Source organism: Fusarium oxysporum, chromosome 12 (assembly GCF_000149955.1).
Source record: "Fusarium oxysporum f. sp. lycopersici 4287 chromosome 12, whole genome shotgun sequence".
NCBI classification, from domain to species: domain Eukaryota; kingdom Fungi; phylum Ascomycota; class Sordariomycetes; order Hypocreales; family Nectriaceae; genus Fusarium; species Fusarium oxysporum.
The window spans coordinates 328751-354262 of NC_030997.1; the positions used below are offsets into that span (position 1 = coordinate 328751).

Genomic DNA, 25512 nt, shown 5'->3' on the forward strand with positions numbered 1-25512 from the left:
AAGGTTTGGCTATGCAAGTCCTGGAGAGACAGGGAGATGCCAATGAGTTATTCCCTGTTGGTTCGCCGAATATCATTGAGGCGGAAAGGGTTTGTAAGAACTGGAAGACGTGGATGGATGGTGAGAAGGATTTCTTTGAAGGTGATTCTGGTATTTAATGGTTGACAGACTATGGTTCACAATGTAGCTCTGTGCGTTCAACAAGTTCGAGGAGGAATTGGTCAATCTACAAGATGTGTTGCGACTAAACATTCTATAATATCGCTACTGCGTTTCCAGGACTGGCAACTCCGCCAGGTACCTTGAGCGGAACACTCGTCAAGAAGAATGTCCAACGCTTTCTGTCCCTGCACTTCTCTGCCAACTCCTCCAGATCAAAGAGCTCACCGATCGGCATTCCCCATCCCGCCAAAGCCCATTGATGAATACTAACGTCAGGATGATTGTAAGCCCCAGTCGCAGGGCCTCTTTCAAAGCCAGCTGCATCAGATGCAATAGCTGAGAAGCCGGTGTCCCAGAGCCATCTAAGGGACTCTTTAGTAGCTTCGAGACCCAAAAGGCCTCCGGGCTGGCGGTGGGGAAAGTTCTCTTGTTCTTTGGGGGTGAGGGTATTGTAGTGTGCTGTGAAGCCGACGCGAATGAAGAGGACGTCGCCTTGGCAGAATTCGATGTTCTCTTCGGCGATAATAGCGTGGATGTGAGACATTTCTACGGCGTTGGTCTGAAATGGGGAGAGGGAGATGTTTTTGCGTTGGGACCAGGAGTACCAGTCTATAAGAACACCACGACCGATGATGCCGCCGTTGTTGGCATAGGCTGTGAAAATACTGTGAGACAGAGGCTATAAATAGATTCATGTTAGTAGGCTTACCATCGATCCCAAGAGTCTGTGAGCCTGTACCGAATTCCTCCTGTTCGTGGCCCATGTAAAACTGACCAGTTCTTTGATAACCTACCGAACCGTCAGTACTGTCATGATCACACCGTAGTGGTACTCACCATAGTGCCTGAACCCATCCCACTGTGTACTACTCTGCGTATTCAACGTGATTACATCGTCATTCATCGTCATGGGAGCTTTGTTAAGTATTCGGTGCTCTAGAGCTTGTCTCCCAAATGGCGGGTGAGAAATCTTGTCGAGTGGCCAGTCCAAAGATATCCTGATCCCTTCCCTTATCTCACTCGCTGCTGCGCGAACGGTCTCTGGCGTAAGCAAGTTGAGCCTACCCAGTTGATCGTCCGGTCCCCAGAGACCCCAAGCATTGCCTGGGGGGCCGTTCTTATCCAAGGGCAAGTCGTCGAATGTAGGGAGCTTCTTTGGGGCCATGCTGGTTAGCAAGAGTATGTTGATGCAAAGCGTTTGACCGACGGACAATGTTGGAAGCTTGTATGACTGACTGGAAGTTCGCCGACGTGGCTCAAACGATAAACAACTAGCCCTTCCACTAAAGGATATAATTACCAAACACACAAACGATGCATCGGTTGGATGAGTATTTACCCAAATCATCGTAGCGATGCCAATCAGCGAGTTGATGCCGATCATCTACCCCAGCTTCCCCGCGTCCATCCCTTTCCGGGGTACGCCAAGACTTAAGTTCCTGGAGACAACAATTCGCTATGCGGGGATAATGCAGGGGTGGATGAATGTTTGACAAGATAACGGAAATAATCCGCTGAATATTATGTCGCGTGCCAGAGTCTCGGGTCGTGCATGAGCGAGGATAAGGAACTCCGTTCGTTCGCATTTAAGATGGGAACGATCCGTAGATTGAGGGATCCTGTGTAAGAACCTTCCATTATACGTACCCAGAAATCACCATGCGCAATCCAATGGCAGTAAGGGCTTCGTCGCCCGAAGGTGAAGACATTCCTCGCGAGATCTATGGCTTCCGACCTTATCTCCTTGCCATCTCGGCATCGTGGGCCTGTGAGTATTTACTCCATCTCAATCGCCGTTACTAACATCGTAAGCTGCCATGTACGGGTACGACAGCGCGTTCATTGGAGGAACTCTCAGTCTACCCTCCTTCCAGCGAACGTATGGCCTTGACACAGCAAGCGATTCTGCCAAGGCAAATCTGTCATCAAACATCGTTTCTACCTTCCAAGGTGGTGCATTCTTCGGATGCGCATCAAGCTTCCTCGTCGCTGAACGTTTCGGACGTCGACCGACTTTAATCCTTGCTGCTATCATATTCTCCATCGGCGCCGCCCTTCAGATGATCGGTCGACTCGACTGTCTGTATGTCGGTCGAGCGCTTACAGGCTGGGGCGTTGGCTCAAGTGCAATGATCCTCCCAATCTATGTCTCTGAATGCTCACCAGCCTTGATCCGTGGACGACTTGTCGGAACATTTGAGGTCATGCTCCAAGCGGCACTGGTCTGTGGCTTCTGGGTTAATTACGGTGTCAACAAGAACATCAGCCCAGAGGGTAATATGCAATGGCATATCCCCGTCGCGGTTCAGTTCGTGCCAGCCGGGTTGTTAGTCATCTTCATGATTCCTATGATTGAGTCACCTCGATGGTTGGTCTCCAAGGGTAAACTTCAAGACGCTAGGAAGAATCTAAGTTGGGTTCGAAATCTTCCCCAAGATCATGCCTACATCGACCGCGAGATGTCCATGATTGAGGTGGCGATTGAACATGAGGTATCCTCTACAGGACATAGAGGAAACTGGCGACAGATCTTCTCAGAGCTGTTCCAGCCTGGAGTTCGTGGTAGGATAGTTTTGTCTTGTGGACTTGTCTCGTTCCAGAATTTCACAGGGTAAGTACTAATACTCGGCGGTTGAACATACCTAACACGACCAGAATCAACGCCATCAACTACTACTCGCCGACCATCTTCAAGTCTATCGGCTTCACGGGTACCTCAGTTGGCCTGCTCGCCACTGGCATTTTCGGTATCGTGAAGATGGCTGCTACCATGCTCTATGCAGCATTCCTGGTCGACAAGCTAGGACGAAGACCGCTACTACTGATAGGTGGTGTTGGCTCTGGCATCGCAATGTTCTACCTGGCTGGCTACTCTAAGGTGTCAGGCTCGTTTGAACATATTCCACCCATGGATGCTGGAGCAAAGACTGCCGTGGCGATGGTATACATCTATGCTTTGTTCTACGGCATGAGTTGGAATGGCATCCCATGGCTCTTCACGTCAGAAATCATCCCAAACAGAGTCCGTACTCTTGGAATGGCGTTTTGCATCTGTGTCCAATGGGTGACGCAGTTCATCGTGGTCTACAGCCTACCGCATATGGTCATTGGGTGAGTGCGTTCTCTGCATCCTTTACTACCATTACTGACTGTTTAGTATTACCTATGGAACCTTCCTCTTCTTCGGTGCATGCACTGTTTTCGCAATCATCTTTGCATGGCTGTTCATCCCCGAGACCAAGGGAGTTCAGTTGGAGGATATGGATCTGCTCTTCGGACCTGATGTACCCATCTTGGCGTCTCGGGCGAGGGACAACTATTTGCAGGGAATTGCTGCTCGGGCCTTGGACGAGCGAGATGGGGGAAAGATGGAGGCAACTGAGATTGAGCATGTTTGACCAGTGGACAGGACGTTAATCGTGATAGCTTCACATTAAAGGGATTATCCGGTAGGCTTAGGAGGGAGGCATAGGACGGGTGATAGAAAGTAGTGAGTATAGTCGGAAGCGTGACTAAAGGGGACCTAGACTGGATGTATATACTCAGATGGTTCCCAGGCCCCAGAAAACACCACGGCCGTTGGTTCCAACATAGACCAATCCCGCCTCATTCCCACTTCCAGCAAGCTTAGCACTGTCCGCAGCACCAAAGCCCATAGAACCCTGAAGATCCGTCCAAGTCTTGCCAAGATCAGAGCTACCGTACAACTTGCGCCCAGCAGAGCCTGTTCCAAAAGCATACACATTCCAGCTGCTTCCAGAGCCCTTACCGAGAGCAATCTGCTCAGTCTTGCTAAGACCCCCGATCTTGGAAAAGGCGCTACCGTAGTCTGTGCTCCGGAAGATACCAGCGTCGGTGGAGACCCAGACCTCTCCAGCCTTGGTAGGATGAGCGGCGATATCTTTGACTGAGTTGGCTCCGTCGAGAGATCCTCCTGTGGAGAAGCTTGAGGCTGTGTTGTTGGAGACGTAGAACTTTGATCCTGATGCACCGTAGAAGTAGTCGTTGTCCTGTTTATCACTAGCGACGAGGGCGCCGCTCGGTAGACTTGAGACGGAAGCGAAGCTGCCTTCGTTTTGAGATCTCAAGACACCTCTGTTCTCGGGGGACCAGAGGATAGTATCTCCATTGGCTGAGTATGAGATCGAACCTCCCTTGGGACCTTGCTCAGCAGCGCCATGAACCTTCCACGATTTACCGCCGTCGGATGATAGCGCGACTTGAGGGTTGCTATCACTGTTTCCAGCTCGTACGACATTGCCGACCTTCTTGCCGGCGTAGTCAGCGCTAGTAGATGATGTGAACATTGGGTTGTCCCAAGCTGAGAGGGGAGATTTGCCGAGAACGCTCTTGGAGGCAAAGGTAAAACCGCTGTCGTCGCCGACGGCGGCGAGAAGTTCACTTCCGCCGGGAGCGGACTTGACGTCAAGGACTGCGGTTTCTTCAATACCGTCGGCGAGAGACTCAATGGTGATGTTGTGGACGGTATCCCACTTGGTAAGATCATGGCCTCCGTAGAGTGTCAGGCCAGTGCCGTACAGCCAGTGGTCGCTGTCAAAAGGATCAATAGCCAGAGCTTCAACCATCCAGCCCAGCTTCTTGGTATCAACTGAGATGAAGTTCTTGTAGATCCAGGGCGCCTTTGGTGTGGAGATGCTGTAGTGAAGATCAAGGTTGCCCTGAGCGTTGTAGTTCCAGAGCGTAGACCACGTCTTGCCAGAGTCAGTGGATCGGAAGAACTGAGCATCGGGATACCAAGAGTTCAGAGAGGCAACGACAAGGGTACCCGATTTCTGGCGGTCGAGTGCAAGACCACCAAAGCCGAAGTAGATGTCTCCAGGCGGGGTGATGTCCTTCCAAGTGTTGGCAGCAACGTCATAGCGGTACACAGCACCAGCAGTACCATCATATGGCCCACCACCATTGCTGTACGAGAGGTATAGCGCCTTCTCCTTTGGCGAAAACTGGCCTTTGTGGGGGAGGTACTTCACAGGCTGCCCATCAACAGGCTTCCACGTCTTACCCGCATCAGTAGTCACATACACAGAAGCAGTCTTTGTATCAGCAACACCAACGAAGATCCTCGACGTAGCACCATTGACAAGAGATGAAGTAGAGTCAAATGTGACGAAGGACAAACCCTGGATGTCACTGTTGTATCCAGAGCTGTCACTCGGATCGGCAACATAGGTACCAACATTGGTGAAGGAAGTGACCTTGGAGAAGCTCTTACCACCATCTGTACTCTTCCAGAGACCGTTGCCACTTCGGGCTCCGAAATAGATGATGTTGGAGTTCTTGGGATCAACGGCGAGACGCTCACCCATGCCGCGACCGGGCATGTTTCCGCCTACTTTGAAGGGGAGCTCAGTGAAGGACCATGTGGCGCCTTTGTCATTACTGATACCAATTGCTCCCTTGTTGGGGTCCCTAAAGAACTCTTAGCTTACCGACTCTTTTGGAATTCTTGACATGGGCAGCTTACCATGAGTTGGTATATAATCCAGCAGCGGTGAGGACCTTGTTAGGGTTGCTTGGATCAAGGGCCAGAGCGTCAATACCCCATCGGCTCCTACGATGGAATTAGTATAATCGCCCCACCGCCGGGCTATACTTACCATGTCGCATCAACACCAGTATTGTCAGTGAGTGGTGTCCAAGAATCATCCGCATTGAGACGATAAAGACCACCAATATCGGTTCGTGCATAGGCAACGCCCTTGGTAGTTGGATGGAACTCAATGCCAGGAACAAAGCCGCCTCCACCGCCGAAACGGACATTCTGCCATTTGAGAGCAGCTTGCGCAACGCTTGCCGAAGCAGCGAGAAGAGAGAGCAACTTCATGATGAAGTCAGTAAATAACGAACGACACTGTATTGAGAGAAGATCTGAATTTCATATTTGGCGAATTATAGGTGTCTTTTATATGAGCGCTTTGAGGTGACGTGATAGTTTGGTCCTGTTGTCATTTGCAGTGTTTCGGATATGAAGCCTCCGTGACGAAACAGGATGACGCAGGGGTATAAGGTTCACCAAGCCCCGAACATGCTCAAAATTGAATGGATTGCGAGACTTTTTTATTCATCACCGTATTTAATCTACGGCACTTATATATTTTCCACCTACCAGATGAGGTTTGTGCCTCACATAAATGATTGGTGGTGGCATGTTCAGACGAGAGTGCCAGTCTCGGGCCGCCATATACCGCCGTTTATCCAAGAACGGCAATTCTTGGTTTCGCGCCGCATACATGCTGGATTGACGCCAATGTTTTCGGAATCTCGGCACGAGTAGCAGCGGTTCACGTGTGACTGATTGATGTGCCAATGGATAGTGGATAGATCCGCGACCGCAGGAGATTGTTTGTAGACTAAATTCCAAGTGTTTCCTTTCCTTAATAATACCGGTTATCTTATATAACGATTATAATAATATAGTTCAGCAGTAATAGATATTAAAATAAAACGATTAGAATTTATTTAATATTATAAACTAAATTATTACTTATATACTCTTTAATATGTTTATAAGAAAATCATTCAATAGCAAAGTAATATACTTATGATAATACTACGGAAGAGTAGCTTATGATTTGAAAATGACCTGTAATTAAGTACTGGCGTGGAGAGCGGAAACCAGGGATTAAATCTTTTAAGTGGTTGTGGAGGTGAATGAAACTCAGATCAGCCAGATACTATGAGGGAGACCATACATATCACTAGTCAATCCCTTGTGGTATGACGGTTGTAGCAAGCATTCCAGGGTAAGAGGTCTAGCCTCGGTGGGGTCAGATTGATACCAGTCATCACACACATAAAGGGACAAAATCCCCCCAGGACCTTAGCTTCTTTATGCTTTTTCACACTTGATTTTACACTCTTTTCCCTTATATCTGTATTCGTTAAACTGATCGTTTAATTCTCTATCTTACGACGAAGACCCTGTCTCAATTGAACCTAACAGGCAGTCTACACTTAACTTGCAGTTGAGAGTGTTAGAAGATATCGTCTTGTGCAGTCTTTTGTTTGTTGTTGCTCTTCACTTTCAAAGTGGATGCAGGTATTCCCTTGTTTAAGTCGGAAATTGTTTTTTAACCAAAAGGTTGATATAGCTTGAAAGAATAATTTAATATTCTGTAAAGTAGTTAAGACTTTTTATTAATTTGCAATTATGCCATCCTGTTGCAGTCCCAATAAAGGTCGATCATCCGTTCTCTTTCTTTGGCAGCGTCCTAACCTTACACAGACAATTACCCAAGGCAACTTATACCGTTCTTAATAGATGCACTACTACTTTGCCCCTCTTCTTCCCCGCATTAAGGGCTTTAGCACCGTTGGACACTGGCTTCTCAGCCTAAAACTCGGCTTTTTGCCGAGGCCATGTTTAGTTGATTTAAGCACCGTTCTATTACAGCTCAGATGCAAAAATCGCAACAGGTCAATCGTCTTCCATATCACAAGCAGAAAAAGGACCCTGAACCCGAGGTTGGCTGACAAGCTGCATGTATACCCCACACTTTGATCCCGCATTTGAGCATCGAAATGCGGTTCTTGATCCTCGGCTTCTCCACTTCTTGGTTGGTCATGTATTGAGGGATATATCTCAAAACCTGGGGTAAGCATCCTTTCTGGGGTTAACTGAACTCTATTTAAATATCATCAACCAATGCGAGGAAGTCTGAGGTACAATTCGCGGAGAAGGCCCGATACGTACACGAATTGGGGTCGGGTGACTTATCAATATCACACTTCGGACTACAGAGATGTGGAGGTATTCTCTTGAAGTGTCCTTGAAAGAAATGCTGAAAACTTCTCAGAAGGAGAATCAAGATCGTCCTAGTCATCCTTATACTATCCAATACTCGATTGGCTTGGCTTGTGAGCGAATTGGTTGAGTTGAGCTTCATGCTATATACATCAACTCCTTCCAGCAAATGTACAGCACAAGTCCGGTTCTCACCACGTGATAGTAAGAAAAGAACGACTCTGTAGTGCACTTCTGACAGGCAAATCTAAACAGCCATGTGAATTCCGTATAACCGATCAAGCGTAGGAATCCAAACTAAGTGAACTAGACAAGAAGCGGAAGGAGAATCCTCTACCAGGCAGCACTATGAAACTTGTAACGATAACTGAAGGAGAGCAGCCGTCTATATAAAGGAGACAGCTATCTAGACATGAGCTTGTATACTCGCACTCAATTTTCCTGTTCTTTAAGTAAAGCAATCACTTCTGAGGCATATCATACTTTGTTCAGTCTTCGAATCTCTCTCTTCAACATGCGAGCTGCATTTATCCTTTCCTTCCTCCTGGCTAGCGCTACCGCCTTGCCAACAGCATCGACTGAAAAGAGAGCCGTCGCCGCGCAAGACGTCAATCTACTAGAAACCCGAGACCTTCTCAATCGTAATGATCTTGAGAATGGTGATTCCTCAAATTGTCCCACAGCTATTTTGGTCTATGCACGTGGTAGCACAGAGCCTGGTAATCTTGTTCGTCACCGCAGTTCCATACACCATATTATCAAAATCTAATCAAGTTAGGGGATCACGGTTGGGCCAATACTCGTAGAAGCCATGCAGCTTGCTATCCCTGATATTTGGATACAAGGTGTTGGTGGGCCATACACGGCTGATCTTGCGCCGAACTTCCTTCCTGAGGGGACCACAGATGCCTCCATCGATGAAGCTAAAAGACTTTTCCAAATGGCCTACGACAAGTGCCCAGATACGCCCGTCGTGACGGCTGGATATAGGTACTGACTGCCGCTCATCCATTTACTGCCGCTTTGCTAATCCTGTGAATTAAACAGTCAAGGAACAGTTGTCGTAGGATATGCACTCAGCGAACTCGAAGGCGCGGTCCAGAATCAAGTTGTTGGAGCCGCCTTGTTTGGATATACCAAGAACGAGCAGCTCGGGGGCCGTATCCCGGACTATCCTACAGACAGAACTAAGATTTTCTGTCTACCTACTGATCTAGTTTGTGATGGGACGTTATTTATACTGCCTGCCCATTTTCTGTATGGCGCTGATGCGGCGGTTCCAGGTCCAGAATTTCTGGTTGGGCAGATTCAGAAGTAGAAGGGTTTGTAATGGGGCATTGATGTTCTTTTCTGGTAGATCTCATATCGGGTAACTGGGACATTCATGTATGCAGAAGATGCGGGTTCAGGTCACTTGGAATTTCATAGCATAGGGAGCTATCGTACTTCACCCAGGCTGACACTAAATAACCAGCTCAAGTCTAGGGACAAAATAATATGTATCTTGACATGAGAATGAATCTTGAAGAACTCGTAGGATGCCTATCGGTGCGCCTCTATTGTGATTACTCAGTTGGGCCGCTCGAAGTTCGTACTTGTGATAACCCATTTGCCCTGGCATCTTTCGAAACACTGTGCTCAGCACTGATATGGAGCAACTTATGTTTATATATGAATCAAAGACAATGAATTGTAGGTGCATTTATAAACCTATCTGCCTTTCATTTTATTGGACGTGACGCCTCATTGTTCACTGGTTGGCGCTGAAGAGGAAGACGGATGCAGTTTATACTATTCAAAGGCCCTGGTGTCAATTTATAAAAAAAGCGTAAATTCTTTTTTTTAAAAAAAAGTACCAAAGCTTAGGAAAAAGACTTCTCCTTAGTTCCCTTAATACCTGGCTTTCCAGGCGATAAAATGTTATTGAGATCCATATCCACCTTGAAGCTATCACCTAGTTTTGCGAGGGCATGCCCATTGAATAAGAAGTGACTTCTGATCTGACACATGAACTCACGTGAGTTCGATATGTAGTCGGTCTACGACAGACGGCATTGTCAATCAGCTTCTGGCAGAGTTCGCTTGCCCGTTCTCTCTCCTCAGGGGCGTATACTACCAAAACGATGGGAATCATGTACCGACAGGAAGCGTGGAAGCCGGAGAAGAAGTCGAACTTTGCTGCAGAAATCATCTCCTTTACTGCTAAGTACCATTCGAGCAATGCCGGGCCTGAAGTAGGGACGACTGGGTTGAAGTCTGTGTGTCCGCTTCCGGGCGATGAACGGTAGTCCATTAGGGACAGTGATTCGAACGACGGAACGACACTATGGGGAATACCTTTAATTTCAACCTTTTCTGTTCGAAGAAACTCGCCCGGGGTACCAACAAATCGCGTTACTGGAGATGAGCTCCAGGAATCTCTGTGATGGCGCGACGCAGTGAACTCTCCAGGGCCGGCACCACATCCGCGTCACCTTGGAGACCGAACTCGGCTTTCCAGAGTCACCAGCCATAACTCAACTTCAAATCGTCCAGAACGCTCTCTGGAACGGACTTGTTAGGATAAGAATGCGATGCTAGCTTTGCTTTGACAGCATCGTCCGGGGACAGAATAGCTTGGCGGAAAACATTGGAAATGGGGGCTTGATTGGTGACTACGCCCCGTCGTTGGACATCGGCAAGAAGTTCTACAAGTTGGGGGAGATCTCTCTCGTTTGGCACGCTCAGGTCACAAGCGATGTACGCTTTGGGTGCTGGGGTGATATGAATGCCTAGTTTAGTTACCACACCTGGTGGGCGATTTAGTATTCTCACCATGGTGCCATACTGTCAATTTGGAAAGGGGAAGGCTGACATAAGTTTGATTGATGGAAAAGACAATCTACGCTTGGTCTAAATCCGCTAGAGAATGCTTAGAAAGTTGTGTAGATGAGCCGACCCCAACTCTGTACTAATAACTCACGCTTTGTGAACGCTTTGTGAAGGGAGAACAGCCGACTGTCACTCATAGCACCCATTCCAGCCTGCAACAGCCCGCTTGTAGGAAGAACGACCTGTATCCGACACTGCGCCTCTGTGTGCACGCCGCCCGGAGTGTAGCCGAAACTGTGGTCATCCGCAGTCGCAGTTGGTTTGTGGACAACACCGCCTACAGGACCGACGGCATTTGTATATTTGTCGGAAACCGGACTACTGAGCGCGAGCTAAGTCACTAAACTTTTAGTAGATTGCATTAGTTTATATGGCCAAACTCAGGTAGACAACTCGCAATCCTACGAATAAGATGGATTTGGCGTAGGTACTTGTTTGTTCACTCTTAACATTAACAACATTGGTGAATTGCAACGTAAAGACAATCACATACGAAGTCAAAGTTAATCCTAAGTAAATCTTTGTGAATCGTCTTACAGCTCGCTAATACAAATGACAAATAAGCACAATAATGAGACAGCGGTGAGTCTCGAGCCATATGCACGTCTTCCAATGCTCGGTGCTAGCGTTTTTGAAGTGCAGGGTAGGCGCTTCAAGAGTTCGGAAAAGCTCCCACTAGGGGCAAGACCTACTCAAGAGGCCGTTGTTTTCCGGCCGCAAAGATAAATATAAACTGTGAACACTATCGTTGAGATTCGTTGGGCGACAAATCATCAGTTTCCGGCAGGACAAAGACGATGATCGACCGGAGTTTGGGTTTCCACCAATGAGATATTACGGATGCATGGATAACCCCGCGTTGAGTTGATGGCTTTTCCGACTTGGCAACGAGAAACTTGCATACGATCGCAGGTTTGGGGGTTGAAATGCCGATTTGAGATTGACTTTAAACTTCGATAAGCTTAGAGTTGTCGGTAAAGATGCAATGATGTCCCGAGACATTGGAGTGAGGACTATCATAAGGTGTCAAGGGTATAAATATGTGTACAGCCATGATAATCTCTGTTTAGTGGAATTCGCCTTGCGACCCACGATTTAAACACCGTTGAAACCTTCCGATAACTTGGCCATGCGCTCCTTGCAAATTATTTCGGTGCTTGGGGCACTGTTTCTCACCACTGTTCAAGCCGTGACTCTCCCAGCTGGAGTACCCCGCGATATTTCAGAGTTCAGAGATAAACATCCCTACGCTCCACCCAAGCATGAACACCGCAGAATCATCCGGATTCGGGCATCCACAAATAACACAGATGATGTGTCGGATGAGTTCAGGAGGGGTGTACGCAAAGCAAATGGCGGAGGAACCTTGCATCTAGCCAAGGGAAAGACATATGTCATAGGTAAAGCTCTTGACTTGACTGGACTGGAAGACATTCACATTCACCTAGAGGGTGAGATACGAGTAAGTTGTTGTGATACAACGTGAAAGGATATAGACATCTGACAGCCTTAGTTCACTGATGACGTTGAGTACTGGCAAGAGAATGCCTGGTACCATCCATTTCAGAAGTCGATCATGTTCTGGAAGTGGGGAGGAAAGGACATTAGAATCTACGGCAATGGTGTCATTGAAGGCCAAGGGTATGTCAACCCCTATACTTTTATGCGGACAAAGCTAATGATGGTAGGCAACGGTGGTGGAATGAGTTCGAGTCTGGAACTGGTTCGTAAGTGTATCTCAATTCAAACAAACCATGCAGACCAACTAACCGATTCGCAGTATTCTAAACCCTGACAACAAATACTATCGCCCCATTCTGTTCTACGCCGAAAACACCACCAACTTGGATGTTTCCGGAATCCATTTGAAGGACTCACCCTGCTGGAATAACTTCATCGTCAGCTCCAACAACGTCAAGTACACAGACGTTGTCGCAACCGCACTGTCCAACAACGGCAGTATCATTCCCAAGAATACTGATTTCATGAACACCATGAATACCTCAGCTGTGCGAATTGAGAGAACCTGGGTCAACATTGACGACGACTGCTTCTCGCCGAAGCCGAATAGCTCCGACCTTTACGTAAATACCATGTATTGCAATGGCACTCACGGCCAGGTTTGTGTCATTAACCATGATCGACAGTGCAAAGCTGATACGGTGTAGTCCATGGGATCGCTTGGTCAGTACAAAGGCGAGGTCTCTAATGTCTACGACGTGCACATTGAGAATGTTTGGATGATGAACGGAGATGTAAGTTCCAAACTCTTCTATGGTGATAATATCTAATTGTTGCAGTACTCGGCAGCTCGTATCAAAGTTTGGGCTGGTGAGGAAACCGGCACAGGGTTCGTCAACAACGTAACCTTCAAGTAAGTCTCCCCAAGGATGTCACGAACGACCGTTGCTCAACGGATATTAGAAACTTCTGGGTCGCTAGAATGGACTACGGCATCTTCCTCGACTCATGCTACTTCAATATCTCAGCCGAAGAATGCAATGCTCACCCATCAGGCATGCAAATAACCAACATACACTTTGAGAACTTTACTGGGTACACATCTGGTGTTTATGGCAATGCTGTAGCTAGGCTGTCATGCTCAGCTGCTGAAGATGCTATTTGTGCAAACATCACGGTCAAAGACTTCAATGTCAAGACTCCTTGTGGCGGAGACCCTGTCATTATCTGTGATGGGATGCACGGGGATATTGGCGTTGATTGCGTGCCGTATGATAGTGACGAGGCGAAAGCGGCGTTGAACGCAAAGTGCAAGACTCCCATGGCGGCGATTGACACGGATCCTTGGGGCAGTGGACTTATTGAGAAGATGAAGGGCGCTTTCCATCCACAGTAGATATCACAGTCAAGGAAAGTTTGCAATGGGAGATGAGAATGCGCAACAGCTAGATAGATCTCAATTGATAGACACTAAATCCTACTCAGACACTGTCAAACAGTAAACTCGTGATAACCCGATCCAACAGTCTTCGTTTTCTGCGTACCCGGCAACGTAACCTTAGCCTTCGTGTTCGGCGGAATCCTAACCTTGAGGTGAAACTTCCCATTCGTCACAGTCCAATCCGTGGAGATGGTTCCATACTGACTAACATACGTTGCACTTGCATGAGAAAGGTTACCTCCTGGAATAGGCGCAATAGCGACAGTCTTGTACCCAGGCTCCAAAGGCGCGATTCCTCCAATGACTTGATGCATCCAATTGGCGACAGATCCAAAAGAGTAATGGTTGAAGCTGGTCATCTCACCGGGATTGACGGTGCCATTGGGCAGCATACTATCCCATCGCTCCCAAGTTGTTGTACCGCCCATTACGACTTGATATAGCCATGATGGAACCTTCTCTTGGAGAAGCATGCGGTAGAAGACATCTGTGGCATTGATGCCGGTGAGTGCAAATCCAAGTGGTGAAGTACCTGCGAAGCCAGTACCGACAAGATAGTCATTGTTCTTGATGATATCTCGCAGGGTGTCAGAAGCCGCCTTCTTCTGCTTGTCGTCCTTGAGAAGGTCAAAAGCTAGGGACAGAGCATAGGCGGTCTGAGTTCGGTTGCCCAACTTGCCACCCGGTGCCCAAGAATTCTGGAACTCTCGTTTGAGATCAGAGCGTTGAGTCTGGTACTTCTTGGCCAGTTTGGAGTCGCCAAGGGCCCCAGTGATTTGAGATAATGTCTCCGTCATCTTGATCAAGTACGCATCCGAGACCAAGATCTTGTGCGTCGTCGCAGCCCCGGGGTCGTCGGAGGGTGCAAGAGGGTCAAGCCAGTCTCCAAACTGAAAGCTACTGCGGTTCCAAAGACCAACATCGTTTCGCGAAATACCAGTATCGATCCAATTCTGGGCTTGTGGGAGGTGTTCTTGGAGTAGCTTCTTATCACCAAAAGCCTGGTAAATGTTCCATGGGTTGGCGACAACCACGTCTCCCCACACTGATGCTGGCTTGGGAGGTCTGTCCAGAAACCAAGGGATAGAAGGGACGTAAAATGGGGGAACCATCTCGTTCTGGGACATTTCGGACCAGATGTCCTTGTGCCAGCCCTTCCAGAAAGCCGATGTGTCATACAGGTAGTTCGATGTAGGGCAGAAGGCGTGTGCGTCACCGGTCCAGCCAAGACGCTCATCTCGCTGGGGGCAGTCTGTAGGAATGCTCAGGAAGTTACCCTTCATAGACCAGCGGACATTGGAGTGGAACTTGTTAAGAAGAGGGTTGGAACAGTTGAAGTAACCAGTCTCTTCCAGATCTGTATGAACAACGATGGCCTTGACACTATTCCCATCCAAGGGAGTCTCTTTAGGCCAGCCATCAAGTTCAGCGTAACGAAAACCGTGGAATGTGAACTTGGGCTCCCACTGAATAGGTCCCTTACCACTGAGAGTAAGGTAGTCCTCAGCCTTGGCTAGTCGAAGAGGTCGAATAGCCAATTCACCATCCTCCAGAACCTCGGCGTGTCGCAGTCGGATAGTGGTATTCTTGGGACCATCGACGTTCAATCGAAGCCAACCAACGAGATTCTGTCCAAAGTCGACAAGCTGTTTGCCAGAGGCGGATTTGAAGAAGCGCTGCGGCTTGACCTCCTCAACGCGTCGGACAGGCGGCTGTTCAGCAGGAACAAGTTCGCCGTCCACAGCCGGAAGCAGACGAGTGTCGGACCAGGAAGAACTCTTAAACCCAGGTTTCGACCATCCTTTGATGTCAGCTTCAAGAGTTGCGTTGTAGCGGTCTCCATCGTAGATCTCGCCGGCGGTAGCAGGGCCAAAGCCTGACTTCCAGGTGGTGTCAGTGACAATCTTAACTGTCTTTCCACTCTTGGATTTCACATGAAGCTGCGCCAGAAGACCAGTAGAGTTGCCGTAGATGTTTCGTTGACCGCCTGCGAATCCCATTCGTCCAGCATACCAGCCTTCACCGACAAGTGCGCCTATCGCATTTGAACCTGGGGTGAGGAGCTTGGTCACATCATAAGTGTCGTAGACGTGGCGATGGTGGAAGGACTGCCAGCCCGGGGCCAAGACACGGTCGCCGACCCGCTTCCCATTGATTTCCGCCTCGTAAATGCCCAGGGCGGTGACGTAAAGCCTAGCTGAGGCAATATCATCAGGAAGCTTGAAGTCCTTGCGGAAGTAGACAGGCCGTTTGGCCGCATTGATGTCGACCTTGATAGTCGAGGCGATGGGCTTCACATTCTCCCAGCTCTTCTTGAAGAGTCCTGTCTCGACAGAGACCCAATCTGACCAGGGCGTCGAGGGCTGCTTTGACCGTCCGTGAGCACGGACTCTGACGGAGACAGGTTGGGCTTCTTCAAGTGGAGTATCGGGCCAGGGCTGGTAAAGAGAGTCGGAGGACTTGGAGGAGAAAGATTTGGGTTTGTCGCTGACGCTGCGAGAGACTTGGATGTCGTAAGAGCTCTGCTCCCAGTCAGGAGCATCACCGTCGAATCTCCATGAGATTCTTGGTGCCGTCTCTGCGATGCCCAGAGGTGAGCTGTAATGCTCAAAAGAGACCCGAGAGATTGACAGAGCCATCTTTGCTGAGCTTGCTTGGCAATAAGACCGACATTAAGGCTGCTTGATCCCTCATTTTATAAACGTGTACAAGCATACACTAATCCTATTCCACGGTACAAAATTCGGACCTTCACAAGGACCGAGGTCTACTTTCACTATTGATCATCATCGAAAATACCGTCCTCAGCCTTCTCGCTGATTGATACCCCGAGAGTGTTCGATCATCTTGACCGAGTGTTACATTGCGGGGAAGAATAAAATGAACTGGCTGGGGTAAAACGCGGGGAAATAAAGATGGACATCTCATGACAGGTCAGGGTTTGTCATCGCTGTAACATAACCCGTCGATCTGGAAACATATGCCGTCATCCACACATGGTTGCTATCGTAGCAACAATACCCCGAAGTGTTTAACGTCCAGGACGTGGTTATTAAGATAACAATTCATCATAATTAAGAAAAGATAATTGCCTTCAGTGTCGGGTCAAATCTCCTGACCTTTCAGTCAATTTACGCGTTCTTTATTACGATACATGTCATTGAGTGACGGTGGATGGTTATGCATACAGGCCTTTTCCAAATCGGGACTAAATACTCCGCTGCTCAAATAGAGTTCTGTTCATCCTCGGATTTTCCGAGAAACAGCATCGGAAAACCCGCGTTTTATTCATGGTCTCATCAACAGCTCCACATGAATCACTAAACACCGACCTTTGTAATCAAGGTTTAGAAACGGCCCGGAACTTTTGATTGCCTGAGGATGCAATATTGCAAGTAGGCCCATATAAGGTTAGATTGATAAAAAGGTCTTGAAATCCCTGCAAAGTATATCAGGTGGCGCGCAATATCAAAGGTTACCACGTCTCTAAACTTTTGGGCACCAAAGTATCTATGACCTTTATCTTATCAAGAACTAAAGTATAAATATTTCCCAAAATGAAAAGCTTCCCTGATGTTGCAAAATGCTTCCTTCTACCTAAGATAACTCGTGCCTATTGAAGCAAGATCGTGAGCCGAGAGAAACGAGGCCGTACCAAAGATATCCCATATAATTCTACAATTACAAGTGAAAGATGGCTTCTTCGTCCCCTTTTCGTCTATGGTATTACTATTTGCTATGCTAATACAAACGGCCACTCTAACGAAGTAGTGATTCTGTGAAGATCAAGTGCCTAGAAGGACATAGCAAGAGAAGGCCCGAGGAACAGGATTCGCTGATATCTTCCACAGATGCCGTTTCCAACAGTCCACTATGCCAGTCTGCTCCTCGAATGCAGTAAGTCTGCGTATACACAGCTCAAAGTTGAGCCTCATCTCTTTCAATATCGGGTTGTTTCTATCCTCCATCAACCTGCCCTCATCATTTTTCACGAATGAAAGGTAGTCCATCGGCAAGAGCCAGAATCCAGTGGCAATCTCTGTTCCCTTTGCTCTGAGGTCATCGATAAATAACCCAGCTGCACATTGCCATTTCTTGGCTCTGTTTGGGAGGCACTGGTGCAATGTGTCTCTATGGCTGAACATGCAGCCATAGCTGACTTCGTGCGAGAGCGTGATTTCCTTTCTAGCCAGCAGACGGAACCAGAAGCAAGCACTGAGTCTCATCCCCTCTATAGGTAGGTATTGAGGTGTATTGATTTTGGTCCTTGTATCCTCGAATTCGGGTAGGTAGAGACGAATGGGTACCAATGGCCAGGCTAACCCACGAAGGTCGGCCCATCGCGGATCCAGACATCCTGGTATGGTATCCTGAAAGCTGACGTTCCGCAGTCTTTTGAGGCCGTCTTTCCATAACTGACCCTCTATCGCATCTTTTGGAAACGAGTCGTACCGACATTCCAAACCGTTATAACCAAAGAAACTCACCTTCAGGTCAGGGGCTAAGTTGACAAGGCCAACGTGCAAATGGTCCAGGGCCCAAACACAATGAGCAAAGCGGCCGAACCCTTCTGTAAGTCCCATGCATATGGTGTCCGATTCGGGACGAATGTAAAGCGTTCCCTTTTCGTACCGCCCCGGTTTCATATAAGTACACGGAATGTGCACTCGGTAGTATCTTTTTCCAGCCCGGCGCGACTCCGCGTTGACGTGGAAGAACTTAATTATGGCTGCTATGTCGTCAGCCATAACGCCATATTCCTTCGTCGACTCCGGATTGACTTTGGTCTCTTGTCCGTTGGTCAGTCTGGGAGTAGTTGGGGAGTTAGGTACGTTGAAAAGTTCCTTGTCGAAAGGCCTGCCGTGGAGCAACCTCATAGTCTGTGCTGCATTGCTGCTTATTCGTTAGCATCATAGCACATTTGACATGGACATGGACAAACACTCACTCGCAATCCTCACCCAGGTTTTAAACATGTATGTTGAGAACTCTGTCCTTGATGAGGGCTTCTTTCCAGATCATGTCCCGAATCTCGATAGGGAGTTGAGTGAATTGAGGGACAGTTGCCCTTTCGTTGCTCTCAGGAGTGAGAAGAGGAAGGTTGAGTCCAGACATGTTGGTGTTGGGAAGTTTTGTCAATGATGAGATGAAAGAGAGAAAGACAATAAACAAATGAAGTCCGATCCTTGTGCAACTTGTGTCTGTGCTTGCTTTTATAGTCTTGCTCTGCGAAGAATACTCGCGCACTAAAGTCAGACGAAACGAAGAAGCTTGGCATGTCAAACTTTGAGTTTTGCGTGTGAGTTCTGATACTTCAAATGCTAAAGGGAATCTTTGAAGTATAAGTTGGGCATGGCTGTTCAGAGCTATACTATCTGATTATACATAAAGCTTCGCGAATGATGCCTTGGGGGGTATGTAGACAGGAAAATAACACTGAAAGGATATTAGAGGTAGGAAGGAAACCAACTTCTGTGAGAGTATCCATCCGGAAGTCTTCTTCACTGGTAACCAAACATTCGTGCTATAGCATATAGATAAAGTCTACTTAGCTCTGCACTATAATTACCAGTAAGGTGAATAAAGGAAGAGTTTTCTCAGTAGGTTGGTAAGTCACATGACACGAAGTCTGCTGTAAGTAGATATTGGTTGTGAACATCGCAGAAGGAATATAGTTTCTGTTCGTGTGACTCCTCGTGAGTCCTTTCTTCATCTAAGATTATTTAGATTAAAGGGACAACGGGTTCTTATATAGCAGGAATGGATATTCTTGTTCCCTGCAAATATGTACAGTGATCACTGATCTAACTCACGTATGTCCGGTTCAATCTTTAGACCTGGTACTGCCACGAGCACACAGCAATATCAGCACAATTCTATATACCTTTTTACATCTGCGCCTTTGTTATGTCTTCAGCCATCCCTCTTTTGCTGTAATTTGTGTCCAACTGATTCAAGAAGCAGCTAGATCGTTCCAAGCAAGAAGAGACTTTCGAAACCGAACTAAACTGTGGATGTTTCGGTATAGCTTCTGATTGGCTCCTCAGGGCTGTAAAGAAATATGTCTTGCAATCATAGACCTTGTAACTAATAAAGTTGCTGATACTTTAACTTTTTGTGGCGATCCGTCGAATGATCTGCTGACTCACCTTGCGGACTTCAGAGACCCGAACCTTCAGGACATTATTAGGCCTTTATCAAGGGAAATACAGATAATGGGGGCGGACTTGGCCAAAGGTCCCGGTCTGTCACATAAAACATCTAGAGCTGGAAGCAGAACATCATACACGCTCATGTCGTGTATATGAGGTTTGCATCCCTCTGCGTGCACCATGGATCATTTGAATAGGCTGCAATCCTATTATTGTCGTCGGACTTTTGTCGGGATGTCGACGTTAACAGGCAAGGTCGTGACTTTAAGCTTATTACGAAAGTATGTTGCAGTTAAAGACCTGTGGCAGAGACCTTAACGTTACCGCACGAAGGTTGATTGGCTAGTCGGCCCAAAGGAGACTGACTTTACACGTGTCACTCTGGAATTTTGACTCAATTACCAAAGTTCAGAACCTCTTGAAATAAGAGCCGGTGGGTACCTACACTGTTAACCTTGATAGACTTGATCTTTGAGGTGTTAGAGGATCATGCGTTCCAAATGTCCAAGTTCTTGTAAGCAAATTGTGTGATGATGCTCTTCATTAAAGCTTGGGACAGCCCTAATCAGGAATCAAGCAGGTTCAAGTGATCTAATATTAGAACGCCATTGAGCTGCCTCTGATTGAGATATTCTGGGGCGCGGAAAAGACTTCTATTCTACTATACCCCCTGTCTTGCAGGTATCCAAATCACGCGGTATTAAACTCATGTTCTTTGTTTGTAGGTGGCCTCGCCCATCGCGGTATTGCCGATCTTGCTGTGACTCAAAATGTGGTCTTGTCGCATGATATCACCATTTAGGACCTGGCGCATGTTTACTCGCAGGCCGTAGCACGAACCATCTCCAATCCTTCCAATCCTCAGTCTCAATATCTCACTGAAAGTCGTCCGATTAGCATTGTGAGAGTCATTTTGTCGGTCACCAACATGTATACTCCATGCAACTTTAATTGCTTCAGCTGTAGGGCTCGATTGGCAGTGACTCCAGAGAGACTTGCGCGTGGCGGCATGCTCAGAGACTTCATGGTAAACGTAAATATAAAGAATCCGCACAAACACAAAATCAGTCACAATGTGAGCACAAATCTTGAGCGAAAGGTAGTATCGCTATTAGGCTTCCGGACCTTTCTATAAGTTCAACATATCCCCTTTCTTTCTTTGGAATGATCTTTCTCCTTCTCTCTTCCTACAGAAGTATTTATTTACCTTCTACCTGAGGTTATCTGATTACACTATCAACAGCCCTCGATGAGTATGGGCTGGACTCTCATCACATACTGGAATTGATCTAAGTGACGAAGGATCATTTCCATTTACAAAACTCAACCCAAGAACACCACCACTCCCGACCACCTATAAGCTAATGAAGCGACCTGCTGGCGACCATGACAACTCTCTTGAGGACATTAGGAATGATTCAGAGAAGCGACCGAGAATGGAACAAGATCAGATCGGGAGGCATCAGGCTTATCCTTTTAGGCCTGAACACAGGCCGTTCGTTCTTCCAGATGACAATGGAGTGGCCGGGCCCAGCCCTCTTACTCCGCCTGTCCAACACTGTGATCTCTACAATAATCCAGATGACGCCGCTCATGGGATGGATGTACCGATGTCCAAGACGATCAATAACCTTTGCAACCATCTTCCACTCTCTCCTGCAACATCCCGTTCTTCAACCCCTGTTAGCGAGGATGTCTTCTCAATCACTCATTCCAATCTTGACTCTCCGCCTCGGAGCCCTGTTACAGACCCCGGCGAGGATTATCTGTCAAGTAGACTGCGAAACTCCTTTGCAGACTGTACTTTGCAAAGCCCTCGCCCAATATCCTCTCAAACTTGCTCAGAGTCTCCTCCCTGCTTGCTTTCACCAGAGTACTATCAGGACCCTCCTTTTTTTAAGCCCACCCTTACCTCTGTCTTCGCAGACAAGAGCACCTTCCTCCCTCATATGGACATACGGTTCGCTAGCATGCCTTCTGAGATCGAGCCGAGAGACGCTCCTGTCTGCTTTGAACAGCAGCGCCTGGCAATGGAGAACTCTCTTCTTCCCGACCCACAGGAACGGGCTCTGTCTTGGATCATGTCGCACTACACCACTGCCATGTCATCCCATGGGCCCCTCGAAAGATTTCCAGGCTATTATACGGAGGAAGATTATCCTGAGATTGAAATTACCTGGGAAGACACTTCTAGCAGCTATGTAGACTGTGATCCCATTCTGCCTGAGGTTGGCATCAAGAAATCTTCGAAAAGCCAGACAATGTACACATCTATGGAGATTGATCCTTACGGCTTTGGTATGAGCAGTTTCAATATTTCCAGATTGCCAGAGTGGGTTCGCGCCAGGATCATGTCTTTCTGTACTGAGCCAAAAGACCTCATTACCCTGATCAAATCATCTCCAGTCTTCCTTCAACCATTTTGTCGGAACCGTCGTGCCATCGTCAGCCAAGTCATCAAGGGCATGAGGTTTCGCTTCGGCGGTGATATGCCTCACAGCTGTCTTATGGCAGCACGGCTCCGTAATATGGAATCAAAGGGTGCTGAGGGCTGTCCTGAGGCTCTCAAGGCCACTGCCAAAAGAACCATCAAGTCAATTTTAAGGCTCCCTCCAAAGGGGCCTCTGCTCCATCCCTTGTACAGTCTTCGACTCCTTATGTTTATCTCTGACACCCTTGATAAAGCTGAAATTGTGACGACAAGCTATGCGCATCAAGCATGGACAAATGAAACTGGGGTCAAGAAGCTGGGACCGTCTCATACCGCTGGAGATATCGTGCTCTCTCAGACTGAGAGAAAAAGGTTCATAGATGCTATCTGCCTCTACGATGCTTATTGCATAGCTTTCTTCTCTGAAAACGCGATTTCATCTTATGATGACACCACGCTACGGCAGAGCTTCCTTGAAGATGATGGCGTACCGGGTGAAATCATCAAGCGGTTCTACAGCATCACACTCTACCTATACCACTTCTATCATTATTGTATAAGTATTGCTATAATGAAAAGGCACTATGACCTTTCTGCAAAGGGCGAGGACCCCAGCCTTTTTCTTCCTTCGAAAAAGCACATCGGCCAACTCGTCAACCATTTTGTCTGTAGCGGGCCAAGTGTTTTCCGAATGCTGCAAGACATGGGGGCTCCAGGACGGTATGACTTTATTTTAAAATTGCTTGATCGCTGCGAGACAGATGCAGAATATCTCCAGAAAATCACGTCCTCGCAGAGCAGAGGAGACAAGCAAGTCTGGGCATATCGCGAGATGGCGGACCTTAATCAGCAAGCGGTACGAACGGCACAGCATTTCTGGGATCCAGTTCTTGTCGGGAGTATGCAAATAGCGTGCCATCGCTAGCCCACGACTAAGCTACAGTTGCGAAGCAGGCCTGACGCCTAGCCTTGCTCAACACTTTTTCTTCACTACCTCGGTATAGACTTTAAACAAGCTATGCTGTTTTTTATCTGAAAATTAGAAAACTAATAAATAATAGTACTTGTTTCTGGAATTAATTATTACCAGACTGCCATAAACCTTGATCATTACGACAAGGGCTGAGGCCCAGAGCACTCAGCTTACCTTCGACTTGACAATTACAGCAGCGTAGATGTGTTCATTTTTAAAACATCAAAGATTAGGTTAGAGGCTGACGGCCTGTGCTGCTTTTTCTAGTTTGCATCTCCATGTTAGCATCTATAATGGCATCTCTAATCCGAGTCCGAACTATTACTTGAATCGTACTTCCCAGTTCCTTTCTTAAACTTCGGCTCCGGCATATAAAGATGCGTCAGATTATGCGTCTCTCCTCTCTCCATTCCACGACACGTATTTCCTGCATCAAAGCACTTCTGACACGTATCCCAATCTCCATTATTGCAAATACCACAATAGTAGAACCCTCCATTGATCAAGAGGTTGCACACGTCGCAGTAGTACTTGGGATACACCTTGACCAAGTTATGCTTGCCCTTGCCTTTACAGACCTCTCCTTGGGCAAGACAATCACGGCAGATATCGTAGTCACCACCGTCGCACTTCTTGCAGTGTGCGTAGGGACCGCTTATGACCTGATCGCAGATGTTGCATTCGAGGTCGACTTCCCATGCTGGAAAGTGGGCAAAGTCGGAGAAATCTTCTGCCGTGCGGCCATGCTTCTTGGCTTTGCGTTTATCTGGGAACACGTTAGTATTCTTTCAGAAAGGTATCGTATTTTATGTCTATCTTACCAATTCGTTCTTTGACAAAATATCCGGCTGCACCACCTGCAGCAAAACCTCCAGCTGCGGCCAGGAAGTTCGATGACTTCTTCTCTTTCTCTGGAAGACTTGGTCGGGAGTCTTGCGGATTGGCGTACTGTGGCTGACCCGGATGGATCATCTGTCCACCATGGCTTCTTTTATTCGAGTTTAGACTTCCTGGAAAGGCTGGCATGCCTTGAAGTGGCGGGAGGTCAGATGGAGCTTGCCAAGAGCTTCTGCCAGAAGTTTCGACGTAATACCATTGCTGTGACTGTTCAGACCAATATGGCACCCATCTAGGAGGCGTAGGGCATGGATGGCCATGACCAGCAGTACCAGGTGCCACTATCGTTGGAGGCGATTGGATCGAATGATTGTTTGGGGCTGCAGGAGCGCCGTAAGGGGCGTGTGCTGACGCGAACGATTGCACAGGCTGTCCTGGAGGTGCCGGTGATGACGGCCATTGTTGATGCTGAGGCTGCTGAGGAGGCTGGTAAGTATTGTAAGCTGGTGGCTGTGGACTTTGAGTTTGATGCTGGGCGTAATGTTGGTCTGGGTATGACTGCTGCGACTGTCCGTGGTATGACTGATAGCCGGAATTCTGTTGGTTCTGTCCAGGGTAGGGAGGTTGTCCATGTCCTTGCTGCTGGTTCTGGTATTGATTGTTGTAGGACTGATAGCTCTGTTCAGTACTTTGAGGCGCTGGCGAGGGCGCTATCATACACTGATCAGTGGATCCGATTGAAAGTCAAATATCGGAGCGCTTCACCTCCTTGTTGCTGCCCAAGGCGTTCACTCAGATTGAGCCCTTCAAATTCCTTCTTGAACTTATTCAAGAACGACATACTGTCAATGTTCTTGTCGTTGAAATGAGAATAAACAGGGAAAATGGATGAGACGTCGCGACGGAAGTTTTTAAGATAAAGATCCCTGCAAAATCAATGTCTGCGCTCCAGGATCAATCAACGTAAGCGAGGACTTATCTCGAAGGAATGGCTCTGAAACGTGAGACTTTATATCTCAAGGCTCCAACCCGTCATCGGAGGATTTAACTAACCATTACCAAGGCTTGGAGCTCGTCCCTTTGCTTGGCAGGATCAGATTGCTTGTCGGTTTACGATCCTACGCTAATCAGCCTAAGCGTTGGAGCAGTGGGGAGCTAGCCAGCCTTACAGGGGACTGATCATGGACATCTGTACGCGATTGCCCTAGAGATTGGTGCTTTTAAAGACGATGATATCATCATTATGCAGAGAACTTCTCAGCTGAAACTGGCACGGTATTTGCATCCAATACTTGCTGGCGATTGACATGCTGATCTATTTTGAGAGGCCTCCTTGACGTTCGTGGAAGGAAGCGGGGATTTTACTCAGCCCTGTGAGGCTGTGCTTAAGTTTCCTGTATGATCCTTGACCAAGACTGA

General features: G+C 47.7%; 11 protein-coding genes across 12 annotated transcripts in view; 5 read left to right on the forward strand and 6 right to left on the reverse strand.

The window, feature by feature from the left end:
• The window catches only part of FOXG_13185 (uncharacterized protein), a 2694-nt gene extending 2346 nt beyond the window's left edge, over positions 1 to 348 (forward strand). The window contains exon 7 of the mRNA XM_018393137.1: positions 4 to 348. Coding sequence (XP_018252346.1) covers positions 4 to 158 — 155 coding nt within the window. The 3' untranslated portion in view covers positions 159 to 348. The remainder of the gene's footprint in view (positions 1 to 3) is intronic.
• FOXG_13186 (uncharacterized protein) lies at positions 254 to 1495 on the reverse strand (the record flags this gene model as incomplete). Its single annotated transcript, XM_018393138.1, has 3 exons — positions 1000 to 1495; positions 872 to 952; positions 254 to 816 (listed from the first exon to the last, which is right to left on the reverse strand). Exons 1-3 carry the CDS (start codon positions 1325 to 1327, stop codon positions 254 to 256), a joined length of 972 nt encoding a protein of 323 aa, XP_018252347.1. The 5' UTR covers positions 1328 to 1495.
• A 326-nt stretch (positions 1496 to 1821) lies between these two features.
• Positions 1822 to 3560, forward strand: FOXG_13187 (uncharacterized protein; the record flags this gene model as incomplete). The annotated part of the gene is made up of 4 exons (XM_018393139.1): positions 1822 to 1930; positions 1975 to 2773; positions 2818 to 3273; positions 3320 to 3560. 4 exons carry the CDS (start codon positions 1822 to 1824, stop codon positions 3558 to 3560), a joined length of 1605 nt encoding a protein of 534 aa, XP_018252348.1.
• Positions 3308 to 6211, reverse strand: FOXG_13188 (xyloglucanase). The gene is made up of 3 exons (XM_018393140.1): positions 5781 to 6211; positions 5648 to 5734; positions 3308 to 5592 (listed from the first exon to the last, which is right to left on the reverse strand). Exons 1-3 carry the CDS (start codon positions 6005 to 6007, stop codon positions 3705 to 3707), a joined length of 2202 nt encoding a protein of 733 aa, XP_018252349.1. The 5' UTR covers positions 6008 to 6211; the 3' UTR covers positions 3308 to 3704.
• Positions 6212 to 8441: 2230 nt separating this feature from the next.
• FOXG_13189 (cutinase) lies at positions 8442 to 9245 on the forward strand (the record flags this gene model as incomplete). Its single annotated transcript, XM_018393141.1, has 3 exons — positions 8442 to 8654; positions 8706 to 8917; positions 8975 to 9245. 3 exons carry the CDS (start codon positions 8442 to 8444, stop codon positions 9243 to 9245), a joined length of 696 nt encoding a protein of 231 aa, XP_018252350.1.
• Positions 9246 to 9789: 544 nt separating this feature from the next.
• On the reverse strand, positions 9790 to 10220 carry FOXG_13190 (uncharacterized protein; the record flags this gene model as incomplete). Its single annotated transcript, XM_018393142.1, has 2 exons — positions 9790 to 9927; positions 9978 to 10220. The coding sequence occupies 2 exons, from the start codon at positions 10218 to 10220 to the stop codon at positions 9790 to 9792; spliced, it is 381 nt and encodes a 126-aa protein (XP_018252351.1).
• A 1529-nt stretch (positions 10221 to 11749) lies between these two features.
• Positions 11750 to 13777, forward strand: FOXG_13191 (uncharacterized protein). Of its 2 annotated transcripts, XM_018393143.1 has the most exons (7): positions 11750 to 12260; positions 12312 to 12439; positions 12487 to 12525; positions 12579 to 12918; positions 12967 to 13053; positions 13099 to 13172; positions 13223 to 13777. In XM_018393143.1, the coding sequence occupies exons 1-7, from the start codon at positions 11928 to 11930 to the stop codon at positions 13653 to 13655; spliced, it is 1434 nt and encodes a 477-aa protein (XP_018252352.1). In that variant the 5' UTR covers positions 11750 to 11927; the 3' UTR covers positions 13656 to 13777. The 2 variants fall into 2 exon arrangements, with proteins under 2 accessions (XP_018252352.1, XP_018252353.1); XM_018393144.1 differs by having other exon boundaries at positions 13099 to 13777.
• Positions 13682 to 16435, reverse strand: FOXG_13192 (uncharacterized protein). Its single transcript, XM_018393145.1, has one exon. It carries the CDS (start codon positions 16337 to 16339, stop codon positions 13751 to 13753), a length of 2589 nt encoding a protein of 862 aa, XP_018252354.1. The 5' UTR covers positions 16340 to 16435; the 3' UTR covers positions 13682 to 13750.
• A 1583-nt stretch (positions 16436 to 18018) lies between these two features.
• On the reverse strand, positions 18019 to 18815 carry FOXG_13193 (uncharacterized protein; the record flags this gene model as incomplete). Its single annotated transcript, XM_018393146.1, has 3 exons — positions 18019 to 18123; positions 18188 to 18580; positions 18690 to 18815. 3 exons carry the CDS (start codon positions 18813 to 18815, stop codon positions 18019 to 18021), a joined length of 624 nt encoding a protein of 207 aa, XP_018252355.1.
• A 2401-nt stretch (positions 18816 to 21216) lies between these two features.
• Positions 21217 to 23208, forward strand: FOXG_21101 (uncharacterized protein; the record flags this gene model as incomplete). The annotated part of the gene is made up of 1 exon (XM_018401443.1): positions 21217 to 23208. One exon carries the CDS (start codon positions 21217 to 21219, stop codon positions 23206 to 23208), a length of 1992 nt encoding a protein of 663 aa, XP_018252356.1.
• Positions 23209 to 23452: 244 nt separating this feature from the next.
• FOXG_13194 (uncharacterized protein) lies at positions 23453 to 25393 on the reverse strand. The gene is made up of 4 exons (XM_018393147.1): positions 25263 to 25393; positions 24859 to 25211; positions 24078 to 24803; positions 23453 to 24022 (listed from the first exon to the last, which is right to left on the reverse strand). The coding sequence occupies exons 2-4, from the start codon at positions 24932 to 24934 to the stop codon at positions 23559 to 23561; spliced, it is 1266 nt and encodes a 421-aa protein (XP_018252357.1). The 5' UTR covers positions 24935 to 25211; positions 25263 to 25393; the 3' UTR covers positions 23453 to 23558.
• Between the last annotated feature and the right edge of the window lie 119 nt (positions 25394 to 25512).

What these genes read in the sequence shown, in the direction of transcription:
- FOXG_13188 (XM_018393140.1), bottom strand. Translation starts at nt 6,007, where the DNA reads ATGAAGTTGCTCTCTCTTCTCGCTGCTTCGGCAAGCGTTGCGCAAGCT. An exon ending in ACTGGTGTTGATGCGACATG is followed by an intron (nt 5,735 to 5,780) that starts GTAAGTATAGCC and finishes ATTCCATCGTAG; the next exon opens with GAGCCGATGGGGTATTGACG. An exon ending in GGATTATATACCAACTCATG is followed by an intron (nt 5,593 to 5,647) that starts GTAAGCTGCCCA and finishes AGAGTTCTTTAG; the next exon opens with GGACCCCAACAAGGGAGCAA.
- FOXG_13192 (XM_018393145.1), bottom strand. Translation starts at nt 16,339, where the DNA reads ATGGCTCTGTCAATCTCTCGGGTCTCTTTTGAGCATTACAGCTCACCT.
- FOXG_13191 (XM_018393143.1), top strand. Translation starts at nt 11,928, where the DNA reads ATGCGCTCCTTGCAAATTATTTCGGTGCTTGGGGCACTGTTTCTCACC. An exon ending in GGTGTCATTGAAGGCCAAGG is followed by an intron (nt 12,440 to 12,486) that starts GTATGTCAACCC and finishes TAATGATGGTAG; the next exon opens with GCAACGGTGGTGGAATGAGT. An exon ending in TTCGAGTCTGGAACTGGTTC is followed by an intron (nt 12,526 to 12,578) that starts GTAAGTGTATCT and finishes ACCGATTCGCAG; the next exon opens with TATTCTAAACCCTGACAACA.
- FOXG_13194 (XM_018393147.1), bottom strand. Translation starts at nt 24,934, where the DNA reads ATGTCGTTCTTGAATAAGTTCAAGAAGGAATTTGAAGGGCTCAATCTG. An exon ending in CCTTGGGCAGCAACAAGGAG is followed by an intron (nt 24,804 to 24,858) that starts GTGAAGCGCTCC and finishes AGTGTATGATAG; the next exon opens with CGCCCTCGCCAGCGCCTCAA. An exon ending in TTTTGTCAAAGAACGAATTG is followed by an intron (nt 24,023 to 24,077) that starts GTAAGATAGACA and finishes ACGTGTTCCCAG; the next exon opens with ATAAACGCAAAGCCAAGAAG.